The 19,122-nt window shown below is 42.1% G+C and overlaps 1 protein-coding gene across 8 annotated transcripts in view; it reads left to right on the forward strand.

The window, feature by feature from the left end:
• The window catches only part of LOC142448177 (transducin-like enhancer protein 4), a 174,439-nt gene that overhangs the window by 31,637 nt on the left and 123,680 nt on the right, over positions 1 to 19,122 (forward strand). For all 8 annotated transcript variants that reach the window (XM_075549762.1, XM_075549763.1, XM_075549766.1 and 5 more), the window contains exon 5: positions 10,989 to 11,051. In XM_075549762.1, the coding sequence (XP_075405877.1) occupies positions 10,989 to 11,051 (63 nt within the window). The remainder of the gene's footprint in view (positions 1 to 10,988; positions 11,052 to 19,122) is intronic.

Here is a 19,122-nt window from a genome sequence, read left to right on the forward strand (position 1 = left end):
CATTCAAGCCCTTCCACAGTCTGACCCCAGTGAAATCTTCCTGCTCTCATTGCATGCAGGATAATCTCTGCTCTGGTTTAGTGGTTTCCAATGCTGCCAGCACATTAGAATCACCTGGGGAGCTTTACAATAGAAAGCTGGAGTCTGGGTTCTGCCCTCAGAGGTTGTGATTTAATTGGGCTGGGGTGAGACCTGGGGGCTGCTGTGAGGCCTGGGTGCTGGTGTTTGCAGAAGAGATACTGTTAATGCTAATATAAAGCCAGGGTTGGAAACCAGTGACTAGCTCAGTGTTTCTCCCATGCAATACAATCTCCTCAAAGGCCTCCGAGAAGAAAGGGGGATTCGTATTCAAAGAAGTTTGCTTACTACTGCATCTTGCATGCTCTTTCCCAATGCTTTGATAATTAACAGTATCAAATAAAACCTTCTGAGCTTTCCAACAATGAAAAAACTGGTTTGACTTTGTTTTAAACTGCAGGGAGGTAATTTGATCAGGGAGCCCTTTATGTTTATGATATTTTTTAATAGCATCTGCAAAACTGTTCTAGAACATTCATGGAAGGATACTGCTTTTAGCCAAATCGCAATGTTTACATCACTTTATTTTTTCTTGACCATCTCATCCAAGCCAGACTTACCCTCGCCCCAGGGTTCTCTCTCAGACTTCCTATTTTTCCTTCTTCATTGAACTTCCTTATGGTGTGAACTTGGTGGCAGCAGGGACTACTTGTCTTGTTTACTCATTCCCCCCCCCCCCCCCAAACACACCCATTCAGTGAAGCCTGGCATCTGTTGATTGGACAGAAGCAATAGTACATTTCTGTGTTTTACTTTTTCTGTGGCATGTACCTTTAAATATATATTTTTAAATCATTTTATTGGGGGCTCATACAACTGCTATCACAATCCAAATATACATCAATTTGTATAAAGCACATTTGTACATTTGTTACCCTCATCATTCTCAAAACATTTGCTCTCCACTTAAGCCCCTGGCATCAGCTCCTCATCCCCCCCACCCCCCGTTCTTGCTCCCCCCTCCCTCATGAACCCTTGATAATTTATAAATTATTATTTTGTCGTATCTTACACTGTCCGATGTCTCTCTTCACCCACTTTTCTGACCCCCAGGGAAGAGGTTATATGTAGATTCCTGTAATTGGTTCCTCCTTTCTACCCCACCCTCCCTCTGCCCTCCCGGTCTGTATCCCCACTCTCACCACTGGTCCTGAAGGGATCATCTGTCCTGGATTCCCTGTGCTTCCAGTTCCTATTGTACCAGTGTACATCCTCTGGTCTAGCCAGATTTGTAAGGTAGAATTGGGATCATGATAGTGAAGGGGTGTGTGTGTGTGTGTGTGTGTGTGTGTGTGTGTGTGTGTGTGAGAGACAGAGAGAGAGAGAGAGAGAGAGAGAGAGAGTCAGGGGGGAGCGTTTAGGAACTAGAGGAAAATTGTATGTTTCATCGTTGCTATACTGCACCCTGACTGACTTGTCTCCTCCCCGTGACCCTTCTATAAGGGGATCCAGTTGCCTACAAATGGGTTTCGGGTCCCCATGCCACACTCCCCCTTATTCACAATGATATGATTTTTTGTTCTTTGATGCCTGGTACCTCATCCCTTTGACACCTCATGATCATACAGGCTGGTGTGCTTCTTCCATGTGGGCTTTGTTGCTTCTGAGCTAGATGGCCACTTGTTTACCTTCAAGCCTTTAAGACCCCAGGTGCTATATGTTTTGATAGCTGGGCACTATCACCTTTCTTCACCACATTTCCTTATGCACCCATTTGTCTTCAGCTATCGTATCAGGGAGGTGAGCACACAATGATACTATTTTTTGTTCTTTGATGCCTGATCCCTTCTGCAGCCTTTAAATATTTTAAGCTACTTATCTCATATAAATTGAACGCTACTTGAAATGTATTTTAAGAATAACTAGGAAAGTCGGGCACAAATAGAGGATAATAGTTTCTTTCACCCTTAATTAAAGAAAGAAGTAAACAAAAGTAACTGTATGTGGTTATAGGGAAAACACAAATTTCTGATTAATGTCTGTTCTTGGTCTGCGCTCCTGTAATTTTTCCATTTCCTAGCCAGCCTGCCCCAGGTAGGCATCCATTGTCTCTGTGTATGATGCACTGACAGATTTGCATGGGCAATTGGTGAGTGATTGTTGACTTCTTTGAGAGACAGTAGTACACCAACATCAAAACCAGGCAAGGAATTGGTAAAAGCTTCTTCCTGATTAGTACCCGCCTACTGTGGAGTAGTCAGCTAGAGAGATGGAGGAGAAAAGAGATCTGTGTATCAGAATCCATGCCTGGGGTCCTCATTCAGTGTGCTTGATGCTCAGCTCTGAAGTGTGCGTGATGCTGCAGCAAGTCATAGACCGTGTTTGGAAGGGGTCTGGGTAGCATGCCTTCTTTAGGCATCATGCTGCAGTGTGTCCTGGGTATCCCAGAGTGTGTCCTGGGCAGCATTGATGTGTGTGAACTGATCTTCAAGATGGATACTCCTTCATGGTTGATGTATTCATGTGCTCCAACATCCTTCCAGACAATGTAAGCATTCCTGCAAGAGGGTGAAGAGGTTTCCGTCATCTGTTCATTCAACAAACATGCATCAAGGGTTTGCTCTGCCCTTACTGAGCCTACTTTCCCTGGGAGTGCCTTGCTACTCTAGACCTCTGGGCTAGCCAAAGGCAGTTTTATCTCGGTTTTTGTTTAGAACACTAGATTCTCAGGCTCCAATCCAGGCTGTATTTTAATAAGATTCTCAGGATAATTCGTATGCACATTCAGTTTGAGAAGCACTGCTCCAGTCCATGTAAGTAAAACTCGATATGAAATTGTTATCAGTGATTATAAATGCTGTTAGGAAAAGGCCAGTGCATGTCTGGGAGGGGAGGGAGTGATAGAGGATGGTGTCTGAGGAGGTGCCATGTGGGTGGGCTGAGACTAATATAATGAGTAGGGAGCGAACCATGAGGATCCTTGGGGAAGACTGTTGCATGTAGGCAGAAGGGACAACAGGGCCCACTTCCAGGAAGAGGGCTCTCTCCTTAGCCCTTGCCAGGACCCTTTTGTGCATTAGTGCTAGACTCAGAATGACTTTTCCCTCTGCACTTCAGGCTAAACTGGGGAGTGTGATTTTGGTAAATGCTGACTACTCATTAGAGCTAGGAACAACATAAAGGGGACAAATGGGTGTTTAGGCAGCAGTGTCTTCAGAGCGCTGACACATCTTGTGCAGGTAGCTCAGAGGAGGGAGAAGAGACCAAGAGGCCATGCTACGCATTAAAAGGACACAAAAAACATCTCACACACCAAACTCACTGCCATGCACTTGATCCGGACTCACGTTGTAGGGCAGGATGCAACTGTCCCTGTGGGTTTCTGAGACTGTAACTCTTTGTGGGAGTAGAAACCTGGTGTTTCTCCAGTGGAGTGGTTGGTGAGTTTGATCTTCTGACCTTTGCATAACCACCGTACCACCAGGGTTCCTCATTTAAAGGACGCGAGGGAAGGAAATGCTCAGGAAGGTAGATATAACTCGAAATCTGGGGGAAAACTAAACCAGAAGTAAACAGATGAGGAAGCTTTTAGCCTAAAGTAAGAGTATTCAAGAAGTGACAAAACGAATGCTTTCTTAGACATTGGCCTCTAAGAAGAACTGGATAAGGGACTATTAGTGTGTACATACCTCCACTCCCCAGTATTTCAGTACCCAATTCTTCTGTGCTTGGGCCTTGCTACATCATTTTGACCCTACAGAACATGTTGGGAAAATAATGATATCTCTCTACTTCTTTTGGACAAAAGGAATATTTTACCCTTCCACTAAGACTGAGCGTAAAAATGCATGCATTGTAAATCAGCATTCTAAGACGTCTGTTCATTTTTGCTAGGAGAAAAGAGTAAGGTAAACAAAAGAAAATAAAGAGGTCTTGGGGAATAGGTGTGGTGGAGAAGGGAGAGAGCGTGGAAGGAAGAAAGGAGAAGGCAAACAAGTCAGCAAGCAAGAAAAGAAGATAAACAGAAAGGAGTGGCAGGACTTGCCCTGGCATATCAGCAGATGAGAATTGGCACACTAGGGTATCTCAGGGATCAGTTTCCCTGAAGGCTGAAGTGAAGCTCATGAGAGAAAGTAATTTGCTCTCCTGACTCGCCCTGCCTGCCCTCCCAGGCCTGCCTCCTACTCCCCAATTTTCCTTGCCCCTCCCCTTTGGTGGAGCTTTGTATTAACAGATAATGCTGGTTACAGTTTCTTACTTGAGAACTGAAATGATTTGACCTTGTGCTAGTAATTGGACGTCTGGCACAAGGGTCTTCATTGTCAACCTTGATACTATGTTTGCTTTCTCCTTCACTTTTTAACAATTGAAGCAGTATTTAAACACAATTACCAGAGCCCAGAAGACATATGCAGGATAAAAGGCAATCTATCCAGGATTTTCTTTAAAGGCATACTTCTAAAAAGCTAAGGGGCGTCCATTTTTAAACACTGTAAAAACGCTTCAGTAAAATAAAGCTTCGCTTGGGGGACAGATTGTAAAGACTGCTGTGAATCTCTTTGGAAGATAGTCCCTTGCGTCTTCCTGCACTTGACACCAGGGACAGCAGCACACACACATCTTGCTAGGACAAAAAAAAGGTTGGGGGTGGGAGGGAGGTGCTTCAATCTGTTCAGTTAACTGAGTTTTTCACTGATATTTTTAGCTCACTGAACCAGTAAGGTAGTATTTATACGGGTTAAAAGCACAAAGTACATTGACATTGTTATCTCAGAGAGGTCCACCAACCAAAAAAACCAAACCCACTGCCACCAAGTTGATTAATAGTGACCCTATCTAACGGTTTCTGAGGCAGTGTTTGGAGCAGGCCACCTCATCTTCGTCCTTTGGAATGACTGGTGGGTTTGAACTGCCATCTTAAGGTTATCAGTCTGTCATCTAAGTCACGGCACCATCAGGACTGCTAGTGAGGGCTCACTGTGTGTGTGTGTATGTTACATTGGTTAAACATTAAGAGTTTCATACATGTGGAGATAATAGGAATCAAGCACTGTGCAGGAGGACATGGGATCAGAAGGGCTTTTATTTTTAATCATTTTATTGGGGGCTCTTACAACTCTTATCACTGTCCATCCACCACCCATTGTGTCAAGCACATTTGTACATTTGTTGTCATCATCGTTTTCAAAACATTTTCTTTCTACTTTAGCTCTTGGTATCAGCTCCTCATTTCTCCCTCCCTCGTGAACCCTTGATAATTTATAAGTTATTATTTGTTCATGTCTTGCACTGACCAGAAGGACTTTTAAAAACAATGGGGACTCTATGCAAAAAAGTCATGATAGTTTGTGTCATTCTTTTAGGGAATTGATAGCTGTCTTGTTCAATTGATTCTGATCATGTTATCACTTTATATTATCGGTATATTATGAAGTGTAAAGTACTTTGTGCAAAATAAGCACCGGAACAAAAATAAAACTTGGGTTTCCTGTTGCCAAATCGCCAGCAATGCTGACTGTGCTTTTGGTTTAAATTGGCTCCAACCCTTATTCCAGTCTGCCTTTTAGTTAAATTTTTTTTTTCAGTTTGGGTTTTTAAAAATAAACTCTCAAAATCTGTTTTGCCCATTACTTGTTTTTATCTCTTCTGTGAAGTTGAGTTTTGATGACAAGATGACAATTGAGTTGGCAGTTGAGAGGTAAAGTACTACTTGAATAGTCCTCTTTCATGTTTAGTCTGGATGTTTAAAATAAGCACTCTGGTTTTTAATCGAGGAGTAGACAGTATCAGTTCCAGCAGTTCAGTTTCTTCAGAAATATCGAACAAATCAATGAGCAAATCAGGATAATTTATTTCTTGATTGAAATTAAAAACAAACAAAAAACATGTTCTATAGTGGAGTCAGCACCAGGGAGGGGTGTACCACATGGGGTTATAAGAGTTATTTGTACTTATTCCAGAAAATGATTTCCCATAAGATAAATAGGAATTTCTCTCCCCCTTAAAATGTTTATATACATGTAAAGAGTTTATATATTAATAGTGAAGTTGATCCATCATTTAAAAATTGTTTTTGTTTTATTTGCCAAGAAAACTGTTAGAAAAAAAATTAAGCCTGAAATAATACTCTTGGGGTTTTTTTTTTCCCCCGGAGGCTATCATAGCTTATTTTGGGGTGTGGAGGTCTGACTTCTGAAATAATTTTCTAGTAGTTTTCTTGTTGTATTTTGTTTCAAGCAGCACACCATAGATAGTGTTGCTATTTGGATGAAGCTGAAAAGTGCAGGAACCTTTTTTTAAAGCCAACGATTGCTTGTGATACATTGTTTTGATTGCTAAAGGAAAGATATTGGCATTTTCTCTCAAGGCTCTAGTGTTGTTAAAATAAGATTGATTCATGATTTTAAAAGGAAAGCAAATAGCCATATTCAAAATAAAAATTAGATTTTTATTATATAAAGACTATTTCAGAGGATGTAATTGAATTCAAGTATAGGCTTACTAGTTTTTGTCTTACTTAAATGACATGAAATTGGTTATAGGTGATAAAATATATATTTACTTTTGTGTACCTTTTATATCTAGTAATCTAATTGTGGAATTCTTTTTAATGTATGTTATTGCTTTTTAATTATACCAGGCAGTTAATAAATTTCCCAATGACTTTTGAGGTAGAGAGTGAAGAAAAAATTGATCAGTGCTTTCCTGTTTAATAATGAATCAGTCATTTTACAAGGAGCCTTGGTGACACAGTGGTTAAAGTGCTCTGCTGCTAACTGTATTGTCCATGGATCGGACACAGCCACTGTTATGACGAGAGGGATTTTGTTCTATTCTGCCCTATAGGATCACTGTGAATCAATTAAATCGAGCCATTGGCAGTGGCTGTTTGGTTTTGGTCATGCTGCTAGACTGCTGTTCCATCACCACTTTATTAAAATCGGCCCATTGGCATTCATTTGCCTGCCACATGGTACCTGTGTAGCCAAGGGGTTTTTAAGGATTGCCTCTCTCTCCATAAATATATAATACATATTTAAATATATGTAAGATGCGTGTATGTGTATTATATGTTTGTTTTCTGTATATAAAACCTTACCTTTTTTTTCCTCCCCAAATATTTTGGCCAAAGTGTGGGTGGCGTATCATAATTTATGTATATGCTCTTTGTTGGACAGTAAGCATATTCAGCATTGGGCTAATAGCCACCGAATGCTCCTGCGAGAGAGATGAGGCTGTCTACTCCTGCGATGGACGATTACAGCCTCGGAAACCCTTTGAGCACCTCTACTCTGTTATGCTGGTCACTCTGAGTAGTAATCAACTCGTTGACAATGGGTTTGGTACGTTCTCAGTAGAATGATAGCTGAGAGGAAATAAAGGTTAGGAAGTATCTCATGAGACTTTTGGCATGGAGACTTTTTCTAAATGAAGGTCTTCTGGATGCATAAAGTGTTTGTTAATGTTTTTGACAAAGTATGGCCACAACGATGATCTTTCTGTTTTATTATGACCTAAGCAGTTGTCCTTTTTTTGGGGATATTAGTACTGTATTGGAATATCAGGGGCATCTAAAGACAGGAGTTCAACAGTGCTCATGAAGCATCAAATACCATGATAACATCCAGTAACCCTAACAGCAGTATTTCAGAATCTGTGCTTGTTTAAATGGGATCTCGGTGAATGTATTTGCTCAGCGATGTATGACCCACATCACCTATAAATTTGATTGGAAGCTACAGTGCTGGCATAGGCTGATGGATAGCAGATTAGAGCCCTGATTAACCATGTGATTCGGAGACTGGGAATATATTGTCTAAGCAAGATTCATCAGATGCAATCAGAATTTCAAGTGGTCAGATGAAATTCAAATGTGTGTGGCTTTTCCTCCCCACGTGCTTTTCCTCCTGGGTTGCCTTCCCTCCCCCTCCCCTTTTCCTCAAAGCTGAAAAATACTTCTTTGATGAATCTGCTCCTTACCCTAAAGCTGTCTGTCTGTTATTCATCAGAAAGCAGGTCGCAGTTCAGTGAGCAGAAGAAAAGATTTTAATAGAAGCTGTGCCAAAGGCTGTAATGCATCATTTTAGGGCCCTAATTACATTACAATGACAAATATCAATGGTGACAACAGCAATAACCTACATCCTTTAATGGCTGTGCTGGAAAAAGAGTTTGTGCCCCACGCCATTAGATTAGACTCACTTTCAAAACATAGGCCATTAGAAGTGTGTGTCCACAATATTATTGGCTGATCACTGAAACCCAGTGGAAAGGCCTGTAAATAAATGATGCTTCCCTCAAGCTGGACCCTATGGGAGAAGAGAAGGGAAATTAGATGACCATGGAAGCCGAGGTGGTTCCGAGGCAACTTTAGCTTTCAAAGTGAGGAATGACCTGCTTAATTTCATGAAATCACATCACACACACGTACACAGCTTTCAAAGTGAAGAATGACCTACTTAATGTTATGAAATAACTTTATACAAACACGCACACATAAACACATACACACACACACACATACCCCCTTATACCACTGGCTGCCAATGAACCTGACCATGAACATCCATTGGCATGACAACTTAAAGATATTAAGAAGTCCTTTAAACAAAAGGTGACCTTAAAAAATGTTAATAAGACTTCCTCCCTCCCTTTCCGGTATATGTTTGTGAACATACCATGAATCAGGAAAACAGAGACTCACCGCATTAAATTTTAATTTTCAGAAAATGTTGACTCTTTTTTTCCTTCCTTCTCTGCTAGTAGTTGCTCAGGCTTAAAATAGTTCAGGTCCAAAATGAAGGTGCAGACACCCTTTGGGTCTCATTTTGCCAGACAAGTTGAGTTTCCATAGAGCACTTTTTTATCACCGCGATCATGTAGGCAAACTATAAAGAGCTCAGTTTTCTTATGTGCCCACACATTTTTTCAGCCCTCATAGCAAGGGACTATTTTATTTATGTAAACAACATAATGAGGAAAATATGCTTGGCAGATGGTTCTAAGCATTAGAATCATCAGTTTGGTCTGCCCCAAAGTGTCTCATTATCTTTTATTCTCTCCCCTTCCACCACTCCGTACTAAAAGCTTAACAACCAAATGCCTTTGAGACAGTGCTTTCAGCCTGGTGAATGCTACTCTATTTTCTTAGCTCACCCTGGAATTTCACCCCCATAACCACTGTGGTATGTATGTTGGTCCAGGTGGAGAGCGGTTTGGTGATTCCCACTGCAGCTTTTCATGGTGGTTTAAGCATTCTTAAAAGATGGCTAAATGCTCCGCTGGGCTGGTGTAGTAAATTAAATCAGGTCAGCACAGTTGGGTCCTTATTCACTGATGTTCACTGGTGCCGGGTTTTTGTCCATCCTGTCAGGAATGCAGGCAGGACCGGAAAGCTTCGGTTTGGAAACTACATGGTGGAATTTGTGTTTGCATTTGGCTGGCAAAGTTTTTAAGGTGCTGGCATTTAAAAAAGATTGCATAGCTCCAAAGTCAAAAGGGTTGCTGATGAAAGAAGGAAGCCTAGATTGCACAAGTAGAGTGCTGCTGTCATTCTGGTAATGACTTAGCAAGAAAAAAAAAGAGATTTTTTGTCCTCTTGTAAAATGAGGAACTGACCCTGGGTGGAATTTATTTTAAGAATGTCTCAGGACTAGTAATTGTTTTACTTTTTCTGCCTCTCAGCACTCCTCACCTCTGCTTTTTACACCCTTCATGACAATGCAAGCTCCTTGTATGCCCGTGTTCCCAGATCACAAGGATGTAAAATGCCTCCTGAAAAGACAAACCATTGGTGACTGTATGCCTACTAGGTCCTCAAAGAAAACCTGTAGTGGTTGGTGGTTTGTTTTTTTGTTTGTTTTTGAAAGGTAATGTAGAGTTGTCCTGTTGGTTAAAATCCCATATTTCCTAATATCTGCCATGGTTGGGACTTTTGCAGTGCTATAGTACAAAGATAATTAAAAGTTCCTAAGGTTAATCTATATGCATACAAATTGCTTTCTGGTAAGTTCAGTAACTGTCCAGCGTATTATGACTCTTGGTGCTGGCAATTTCCCCGGATTATGAAGGAGAACAAGATATATCCCTGTGTCTTTCAGTCTTTAAGTGGAATTTATAGGTAAGTCAGAATAGGTGCATATGGTTCTTATTTTATTTAATCTTACTTTAGTGCAAGAAAAAGGCTTGAAGCCTTTCCCATGATTTAAAAGGTGAATAGGCTGTAAGTGAAGGTGATTGTGTGGAGGAATTTGTTTGGTGTTGCTTGATTTAGTCTTTTAAACTGAGGCAAATTTATACATCATTAAAGGGCAAGTGGGGGAGTTACCATTAAGGTAGATGGACATTGGTAACCTGGGGAATAGCTGTACATTGTTAACCCAGGAAAATCCGTACAGTTAAAGAAAGCATCCTGTGCCTCAATAGTTGTACAACTGAGAATATGAATTAATCAACTCATTTGGTTTGGGAGGTGAGGGATGTGAATGTAAAATCCCAGTAGTGACTTTTAAAGCAGAGGCCACATGTACAGGTTATCACACAGATATCTAATGAGTCATTTAGCTGAGAGATGTTGGGATGTAAAGATGAAGGTATTTTTATTATCTAAACCCTAAAGACTTAAGATTTTATGCAAAAGCAAATTGGAATGGACAAGAGTTGTGTTTGAAAGCTTTTGGAAATTGACGTCCAGTCCTGAAAATGAAGCTCCTTTTTATGTTGTCCTGGTGCTTGAAGGTTAACTTTGTCAGATGGAAACTGGTTAATAAATTGTGCTGTTAATGTGGCACTGTTGTCACTGCCTCCTTTTAATGGGCTTACTGATGACATCGTTTTCCCTCCTCCTCAGAAAATACTCCAGCCAGAATGTAAAGTGGGTTTTGATATGCTCCTGCTAATATTTGGGGGCTCTGTAACCAGCTGTGACTGTTGTTCTTATTGCTCTCTTCTTCTTTCTTTTTTTTTTGCAGGCAGAGATCGTCAAGAGGCTGAATGCAATCTGTGCACAAGTCATTCCTTTCCTGTCCCAGGAGGTAAGGCAGGTGGCTTCAGGCGCTGGGCGCGCAGGGGCCGTTTCAGTAGTGTTGCAGACAAGGCCTGTTGGAACTGCCTCTCTGACCCTGTCACCTATTTGGTGTCTGTATGTTATGTTTCATAGACTTGGTGTTCTCATTACAATTTTTCCACCTTACTGTCATCTGGTTGGGGGGGGGTGGCCCTGGCTATACTTTAAATGTGTTTATACACTAGGGTTTTTAATGTGTTATATGCAAAATCCAGCGGTTAAGACACTTTCCTGCCATTTGGCTTCTTGAATGATGTCTGTGTTTCATGGTGGCATCTAATAAGATAGGTTGAGAAATTGCCAGGTAGACAAGGGTCTGTGCTGTACTTGTGTCATTGAGTATGAAAGTGATCTGAAGGCCTATCAAATAGAAAGGCTTTACGTAGCAGGCAAACAAATGCAATTTTTGGCTAGATGCTTTCAGAAACTCTTACTTTTCTCTGCCCTATTAAACCTTTATACTGCATCTGCATTTGCAAAAAGATATGAAGGATTGTCTCACTTTCCTTAGGACCATTCCTCTTAAAATAGGGCTCTGATGATGGCGGGTCTTTGTCCAGTGCAAGACCCAGGATGTGGGTCCGAGCCCTCTTGTTCACCACCAGTGAAAGTGCACACTGTCGTCAGATGCACACGTGAGGAGGCGCGTTACTAGTGTGGGGTTCTTGCTTATGACAGTTGTTCCTTTTTGTTTGTTCATTTGCCTTTGGTAGTTACACAGTTTTAGAAGAGAGGGCTGGTAAGAGATCAGCTTTACCTCTTCCTTTGCTCAGGTAAGCTGGACTGTGAGAAGGAAGAAGCTAACAACTGGGAGATCTGCACGTCTTGTGACCACAGACCGTTTTGTTGTGGCTGAGATTGCACTCCTCCTCTTCCTCCTCGCAGTCTTCCGCTTGCTCTATGGGTGTGTAGTGTCACTGCTTTCAGGAGAGTGTTTCTCCATCTGCCCACCTACGAGCACTTGCTGACGTCAGCATGCAACTAGTATTTGAGTGTGTGTGTGTGTGTGTGTGTGTGTACGTTATAGATACATGGGTTCCTGGGCGAGATCTTATTTGATCAGAACTAGGTTAGACTTCAATAACCATGGGTACCTTCACCAGATATAGCCAAAGAGCCTCTTTGTATTCACAAATCATGAACCTGTTAACATCCTGAATTCAAGTGCTCTGGATCACAAACTATCTCATTCCTAATCTACCTCTAGTGGTTACAAAACCACCACCCATTTGCGGTTGGATGGGATGCCAGGGCCCGTCACTAATCACGGGTTTGATGAGTGCAATTGTACGGTTGAGATATATAAAGATTATAGTAATGTCATAGAGAGCATGAGAGATAGAAGAGAGAGTCAAATAATGGAGTCAGACACAATTCATGGTAGCATGCTCACCTCCTGGATGGCCATGATCTTACCAGCCAGGTCCATGCACAGTGTGGGCCGAGGAGAGGTGGGGCGGAGGACCCCGTTTATTGCTAACCAAGGATTATATCTACTTAGGGGGGCGTGATTACAGGTAACCACACGTCACAGGAAGGGGCAGTACAATAGGCATATACATCATAAGAAGGGGATGTATATTAGGTATAGGCGTAATAGGAAGGGGATGAGCTAGGGCTGTACACATGATAGGAAGGGGAAGGACTAGAGGCATACATGTGACAGGAAGGGCGGACCCTAGATTCATGATGGTGGCCTAATCTTGGCCACCCTTGGGTGGGCTTGACCTCTCTGGGGACTACTACAAGGAAACAGTGAACTACTGTCCTTATCAGAAGGGAGTGGACCCTACTACTTGTTGCTCTAGATGGCTGATAACCCTTAGGGAGAATGACTCCTGATCTACTTCTGATGACCTCCAAGTGTGTAGTCATTTACAAGCAGCTAAGTTTGGCATATATTTGAAGGGGACATCTTGGGAGAAATCCTTCTGTTCCCCACACCCATCCCAGCCCCATTTAGCTATTGCTGCTCAGGATTTGCTAGTGTCTAGATGGTCAGTTGGTCAAACCCACCAGCTGCTCCCATGAAGATTTATGGTTTAGACAAACCTAAGGAGTAGCTCTACTCTATCCTGAGTCACAGTCCACCAGTGGCAATGGATGGGTATATTAGATTGAGTGGCAAATAAGAGAATCAAGGAGTATATGTGTATTTCTTGAGGAAGCCTGGCTGCCCTTTGCTCCACAGCGGTGTGTATTTCTTTTTCTTTTGAGAAGCTGTGCTACCTGGAGACAGAATATCTAACTGCTGAGGTATCATGCCCTTGGGTGGGAAATAAAAGTTTGAAATTATTACCGCCTTATTCCCACGACATTTCTCCAGAATATGTGAGGTTGTGTTTAGAAGTAGGTGGAGAGAAGCTATTGCTTAGAGCTGATTGGCCAGTAGGTAGCTTCTCCTCTGGTAGCTTCTCTAGTGCTAGACTGTGTGTGGGAGTGTACAGGCTCAGTAGGAAAAAGAAGGGGTGAGGGTGGTGGTGGTGAGCAAGACTGGGCTGGAATCAATTGGCTCAGGAAGTTGTGCCTTGTTGCAGAAAGCTGAGGGGAGACTCTGGAAAGCCCTTTGTTTCCTCTTCAGGCCAGGTGGTTATGGGGTCACAAGCTCGCCACCCTGTTGTTTTCTCAGACACCCCTGGCATATCTTGGTTGAAATCTTTGCTTGATATATGATGACCTGTGTTGTGGTCTTTCACCTTCTGTTTCTGTGGCTGCCTTAAAATGTGTGGGCCCCAGACATGCTTGTTTCAGGGAAGTCAGGAATCCTGGGTGTTTTGTGCCCACCTTGTTTCCTCTTTGGACATTCTGTGAGTGCCAACCTCCCCATTTCAACCCTGGGGCCAGATGGACCATGATCAGGAGGAAAGGGAGGAGGCAGGTTATTAGAGGAAGATAAATTCTATTTCCTGTCTCTTCTGAGGCATGGCAAATCACTCTTGCATGGCTGCGGGCCGTGCTCAGTGCCAGGGCTGAAGGGCTACATCTGATCTTTAAGACTCTGTGTGGTGGCTTCCCTGCCCAAATGGCAGCTGTACTGTGAAAATTTATTTTTAAATGTTCTTATGTAAAAATTAAATGATTGTATTTAGGGGGAAAACATTTAAAAGCCACCCCCACCTCCCACCCTTCCAAAGACAAAGTGGAGTAAACCACAGGATAGTGGCCAGGGGGAATTTAAAGAGTGTCTTTGAAATCGTGCTTTTTGGAGTTAGACAAGAAGTGAATGTACCTGTGGCTCAGTGAAGTGTGTTTTAATCAAGCCCCAACACCCGCTTAATGTAGATGCTTTGTGCTGTTAGTGTTGGGTGCCACATCTTCCAACATGAAAAAAAAAAATATTAGTATATGATACCTCACAAATAAGCAGCTTTAACAGCAGAACTTTTAAAACGCAAAAATACTTCAAGTATATTTGTGTATCTGAGTCACAAAAATAATTTCCCAATTACTCCTCATTAAAATTATAATTTCCTAATAAAGAAACACAGAGCCATTGTACTTTTTAAAGAATGGTGTGATATACTCAGCTTGTGAATAGGTTCAATGACTGGGCTGTTAGCCACAGTATTGGCATCCTTTGTCATTTAAGTGTACAGCAAGCAACCATGGCTGACACCATTGTTACAGGAGTCACTGCCTAGCTGAATCTTTGGTTTTCGCCTACTTCCTTTGGGCTTTTAGGAATGGGTCAGAGAGACTTACCCTCTCCTCCACCTGCCCCCAATTTCTTCATAAAGCTTATCTCAAAGTGGTAATGGGGGAGTTACTCTCTCTCTGGGTTTTTTTGTTTTTTTTTTTGCAGGGGGAAAATGCTATAAACAACTCCTCATTTGGCAGTTCTGGAAGTAAAGACATGCCAAGGTGATGACAGAGAGGATACTTGGATTTGCGTAGAGCCCCAGCTGACTTCTCTGTTTTCGATTGCTTAGCTTACCTTAACCACTTTCAGCTAGGTGACCTTTAGCAAGTGATCGGCTGCTTCTCGAAGCTTGTTTCCTCGATGGTACAATGAGTCTAGTTATAGCATGTAATGCCTGCAGTTGCTGACGCGCTACATTTTCTTTTGGAAGAACTCGGACCAGCAGGACGCCTGTGCACCCATAGTTTGTTTCCTGTTGTAAATATGTTTAATTTTGTTGTTGGAAACACACAGCAGTCCAGCATTTCCACAGTTTCTCCACATCCGCTTAGTGATGACATGCTTTGGGTAGTGTAGCCAATCTCACCACCCTTTTCTGAGTGAATTCTTCCTCCATCAACATAAATTCACTGCTACGGACGGGTCTTCTCTCATCTCTCAAACTAGCTGTCAAAGAGCATGACCTTTCTTTTTTTTCCAGCTAAGCATAACCTGTGGCTTGGTTTTAAGAAGACTTTGGGAATTTTTTTTTTTTTTTTTGTTTATGACTTAAAGATTATCTCAGGACAATAGCTTCAGAGGTTCACCCAACCTTCATGGTCCAGGAAGTCTGGAGTCCATGAGAATTTGAAATTCTATGCTCTGTGCTTTGTCCTTTGTAATCCAGGATTCTTTGGTGGAATGGTAGCTGAGCACCATCAGATTCTTCTGGTCTCAGGGTAAAGGAGACAGTTGTTTGTGGAGGCCATTACCCCACATTCAACATCTTCATCCTGTGAGCGAATCCCCATCCTCTGTCGTTCCTGGCAGATGTAGGTCAGTTGTGCCTTGGTTGGCTACTACTCAGTTTTTAAGTTCCCAGGGCACTGTAGATTAAATTGAGATGATCCCAGTTTATTATGCTGAGTAACTGGATGCCCCATGACACTGCCCCTCCACTAAGCAGGTACTTGTAAATATATCTATCTACCGCAGTGGATAGAACCAGTTGAACTTTTTTCAAGTATTATATGACCTCATGTATATAAAAGGTAAGAGAACATGAATGTATAAAGAACAAATCTTATTAGTGGAAACCACCATGGTAGGCAGGAGAGGGGGAAAAAAACTCATTGCCATCGAGTCGATTCTTACTCTTAGTGACCCTATAGGACAGAGTAGAGCTGCCCTGTGGGTTTCCAAGACTGTAACTCTTTATGGAGTAGAAAGTCTCATCTTTTTCCCTTGGAGCTGCTGGTGATTTTGAACTGCTGACCTTCACAAGTAAGTAATCCCCTGTACCACCAGGACTCCTAGGAGAGAGAAAGAGTGATTAATAGTTACAGAAATGTCAAGATGATGAATGATTGGATTCCACAGTCTGTTAATGTAATTGTTGTCAATCTATAAGTTTTTTTTTACATTTTATTAGGGGCTCATACAACTCTTATCACAATCCATACATATGCATACATCAATTGTATAAAGCACATCCGTACATTCTTTGCCCTAATCATTTTCAAAGCATTTGCTCTCCACTTAAGCCCTTTGCATCAGGTCCTCTTTTTCCCCCTCCCTCCCCACTCCCCCTCCCTCATGAGCCCTTGATAATTTAGAGATTGTTATTTTGTCATCTCTTGCCCTGTCCGGTTTTATACCACCCTTGCTTTGCAATCATTTCCTTTTGGAAGCAAGTTGGTTACATTCCTCTCTAATGCCCTTTTCTGATAGGGGAAACAGCCCCAAACCTGATGGCATTGTATGGAGCCCTGGTGGCGTTCGTTACCAGTTAGACATTTGATTGCTAACTTCAGGGTCTGCAGTTCAAACCTATCAGCTGCTCTGAGGGAGAAAGGTGAGGCTCTCAGCTCCCGGAGAGACTTAACAGTCTTGCAAACTGTATATAGCAGTTGACTTGATAGAAGTGAGGTTGTGTTTTTCTTTTTGTATGAGTCAGAACCGACTCGTTAGTGAGACCCATCAGGTAGCCCCAAAGTTGATTCTCTTTTGGCTCTCAGAATTAATTTTCCTGCCTCTCCCTCAGGAGTTAGTAAGTACCAGAAAGGTGATAGATAGCTCCTTCAGTTGTTCAGGCCAGAGGGCTTCCCCTAAAGGAGAGCAGTGTTTGGGGGTAAGGATCTGCTATGTCTTCACATACAGGCTTTCAGGAAAAGGAACGCCTCCTCAGTTCAGCTGGTGCCTGCTTTCAAAAGTACTACTGACTGCTGAGCTGAAGTAAGTTAGTTTTATTTCCAAGAGTGGTTTATGTAGATGTAGTTTTTTTGTCCTCACCTTTCACAATATAGCTCTTCCACCCTTAGACTTTGAGAATTGAAGGATCCCCTTAAGTGCTTTAGGTCCTCTAGGGCAGTGGTTCTCAATCTTCCTAATGCCGCGGCCCTTTAATACAGTTCCTCATGTTGTGGTGACGCCCCCAACCATAAAGTTATTTTCGTTGCTACTTCATAACTGTAATTTTGCTACTGTTATAAATCAGACGACCCCTGTGAAAAGGTCGTTCAACCCCCAAAGGGGTTGTAACCCACAGGTTGAAAACCACTGCTTTAGGGTCTCAGTAACTGTGTACCCTTTTCCTCCTTCATGCCAGGAACATTCCTTTGAGGAGATTTTAATGTTGATTAAAGACTGTCACTCCTTGTTAATCCTTGACCACATGACATACCTTTCTGTTAATTTAGAATAAGACCAGCTCATTGTATGTGTTGAGAAAGTTGATTTCCCTGAGACTCGGTTGTCCATAGAATGGGAAACCAACACCATCTTGATAATGCCTGTTATACTTACTGGAATGGAAAAGCACTCGACAATATGCATTTTTCGAATGACTTCCAGGTAATTAATTCTATTCCAGATTATTTGAGTCCAAAGAAATTTAGAGAGGGGGGATTTGCAAAAAAAGTGGTAAGAGTTTTAGGTAATTTTCCTAAAAGAGCTGAGTGACAATCTTTCTGTGGCCTTAGTTCAGCCTTGAGCATCAGGAACTTACCCACCCATGGGCAGTTAGCTCCACACAGATTATTTATCAAAGCAAGGAAATATTCTTTTTCCCCATAAAAACAGAGCATTTGTCAGTCTGTTAGCTTAAGCAGGAAATAGTAGCCCCATGCTGAAGGCCTCCAGAGCCCTGGTTGCTATTCGGGTATGTCTCAGACTGCTAACCTCAAGGTCCATAGCTTGAATTCATCAGCCCACTCAGTGGGAAACAGACGAGGCTTTCTATTTCCATAAGGAGTTACCAGCTCAGAAACTGACAGGGACCGTTTCTACTCTGTCTTGCAGTGTTGCTGTGAGTCAGAATCGACTCCATGGCCGTTAGTTTGGTTTTATTTGTGTTGGGTTTTCTTTTTTTGAAGCCTACTCTGAAAGTTCTGATTTTTATATACTTTTATTTTTCTGGAAAAAGAGGATCTTTGAAGAAAAAATATTTTTTAAGTCATTTTACTGGGTGCTCATACAACTCTTATCACAATCCATACATCCATCCATTGTATATTAAGCTCATTTGTACATTTGTTGCCCTCATCATTCTCAAAACATTTACTTTCTACTTAAGCCCTTGGTATCAGCTCCTCATTTTTTCCCATCCCTCATGAACCCTTGATAATTTACAAAATTATTATTTTGTCATATCTTTCCCTGTCTGATGTCTCCCTGCACCCACTTTACTGTTGTCCGCCCCCAAGGGAGGAGGTTATAAGTAGATCCTTATAATTGGTTACCTCTTTCTATCCCACCTTCACTCTTACCCTCCGGTATTGCCACTCTCACCACTGGTCCTGAAAGGATCATCTGTCCTGGATTCCCTGTGTTTCCTGTTCCTATCTGTACCAGTGTAGATCCTCTGGTCTAGCTGGATTTGTAAGGTAGAATTGGGATCATGATAGTGGTGAACCTCTAGAAGCATTTAACAACTAGAGGAAAATTGTGTGTTTCATCGATGCTACACTGCACCCTGACTGGCTCATCTCCTCCCCACCTCTCTTCTGTAAGGGAATGCCTACAGGTGGGCTTTGGGCCCCCAATCTGCATTCCGCCTCATTTCCAATGATATGATTTTTTGTTCTTTGATGCTCGATACCTCATCCCTTCAACACCTTGTGGTCACACAGGCTGGTGTGCTTCTTCCTTGTGGGATTTGTTGCTTTGAGCTAGATTACCACTTGTTTACCTTCAAGCCTTT

The sequence above is a fragment of the Tenrec ecaudatus genome, chromosome 5, assembly GCF_050624435.1.
Source record: "Tenrec ecaudatus isolate mTenEca1 chromosome 5, mTenEca1.hap1, whole genome shotgun sequence".
Classification (NCBI taxonomy): Eukaryota; Metazoa; Chordata; class Mammalia; order Afrosoricida; family Tenrecidae; genus Tenrec; species Tenrec ecaudatus.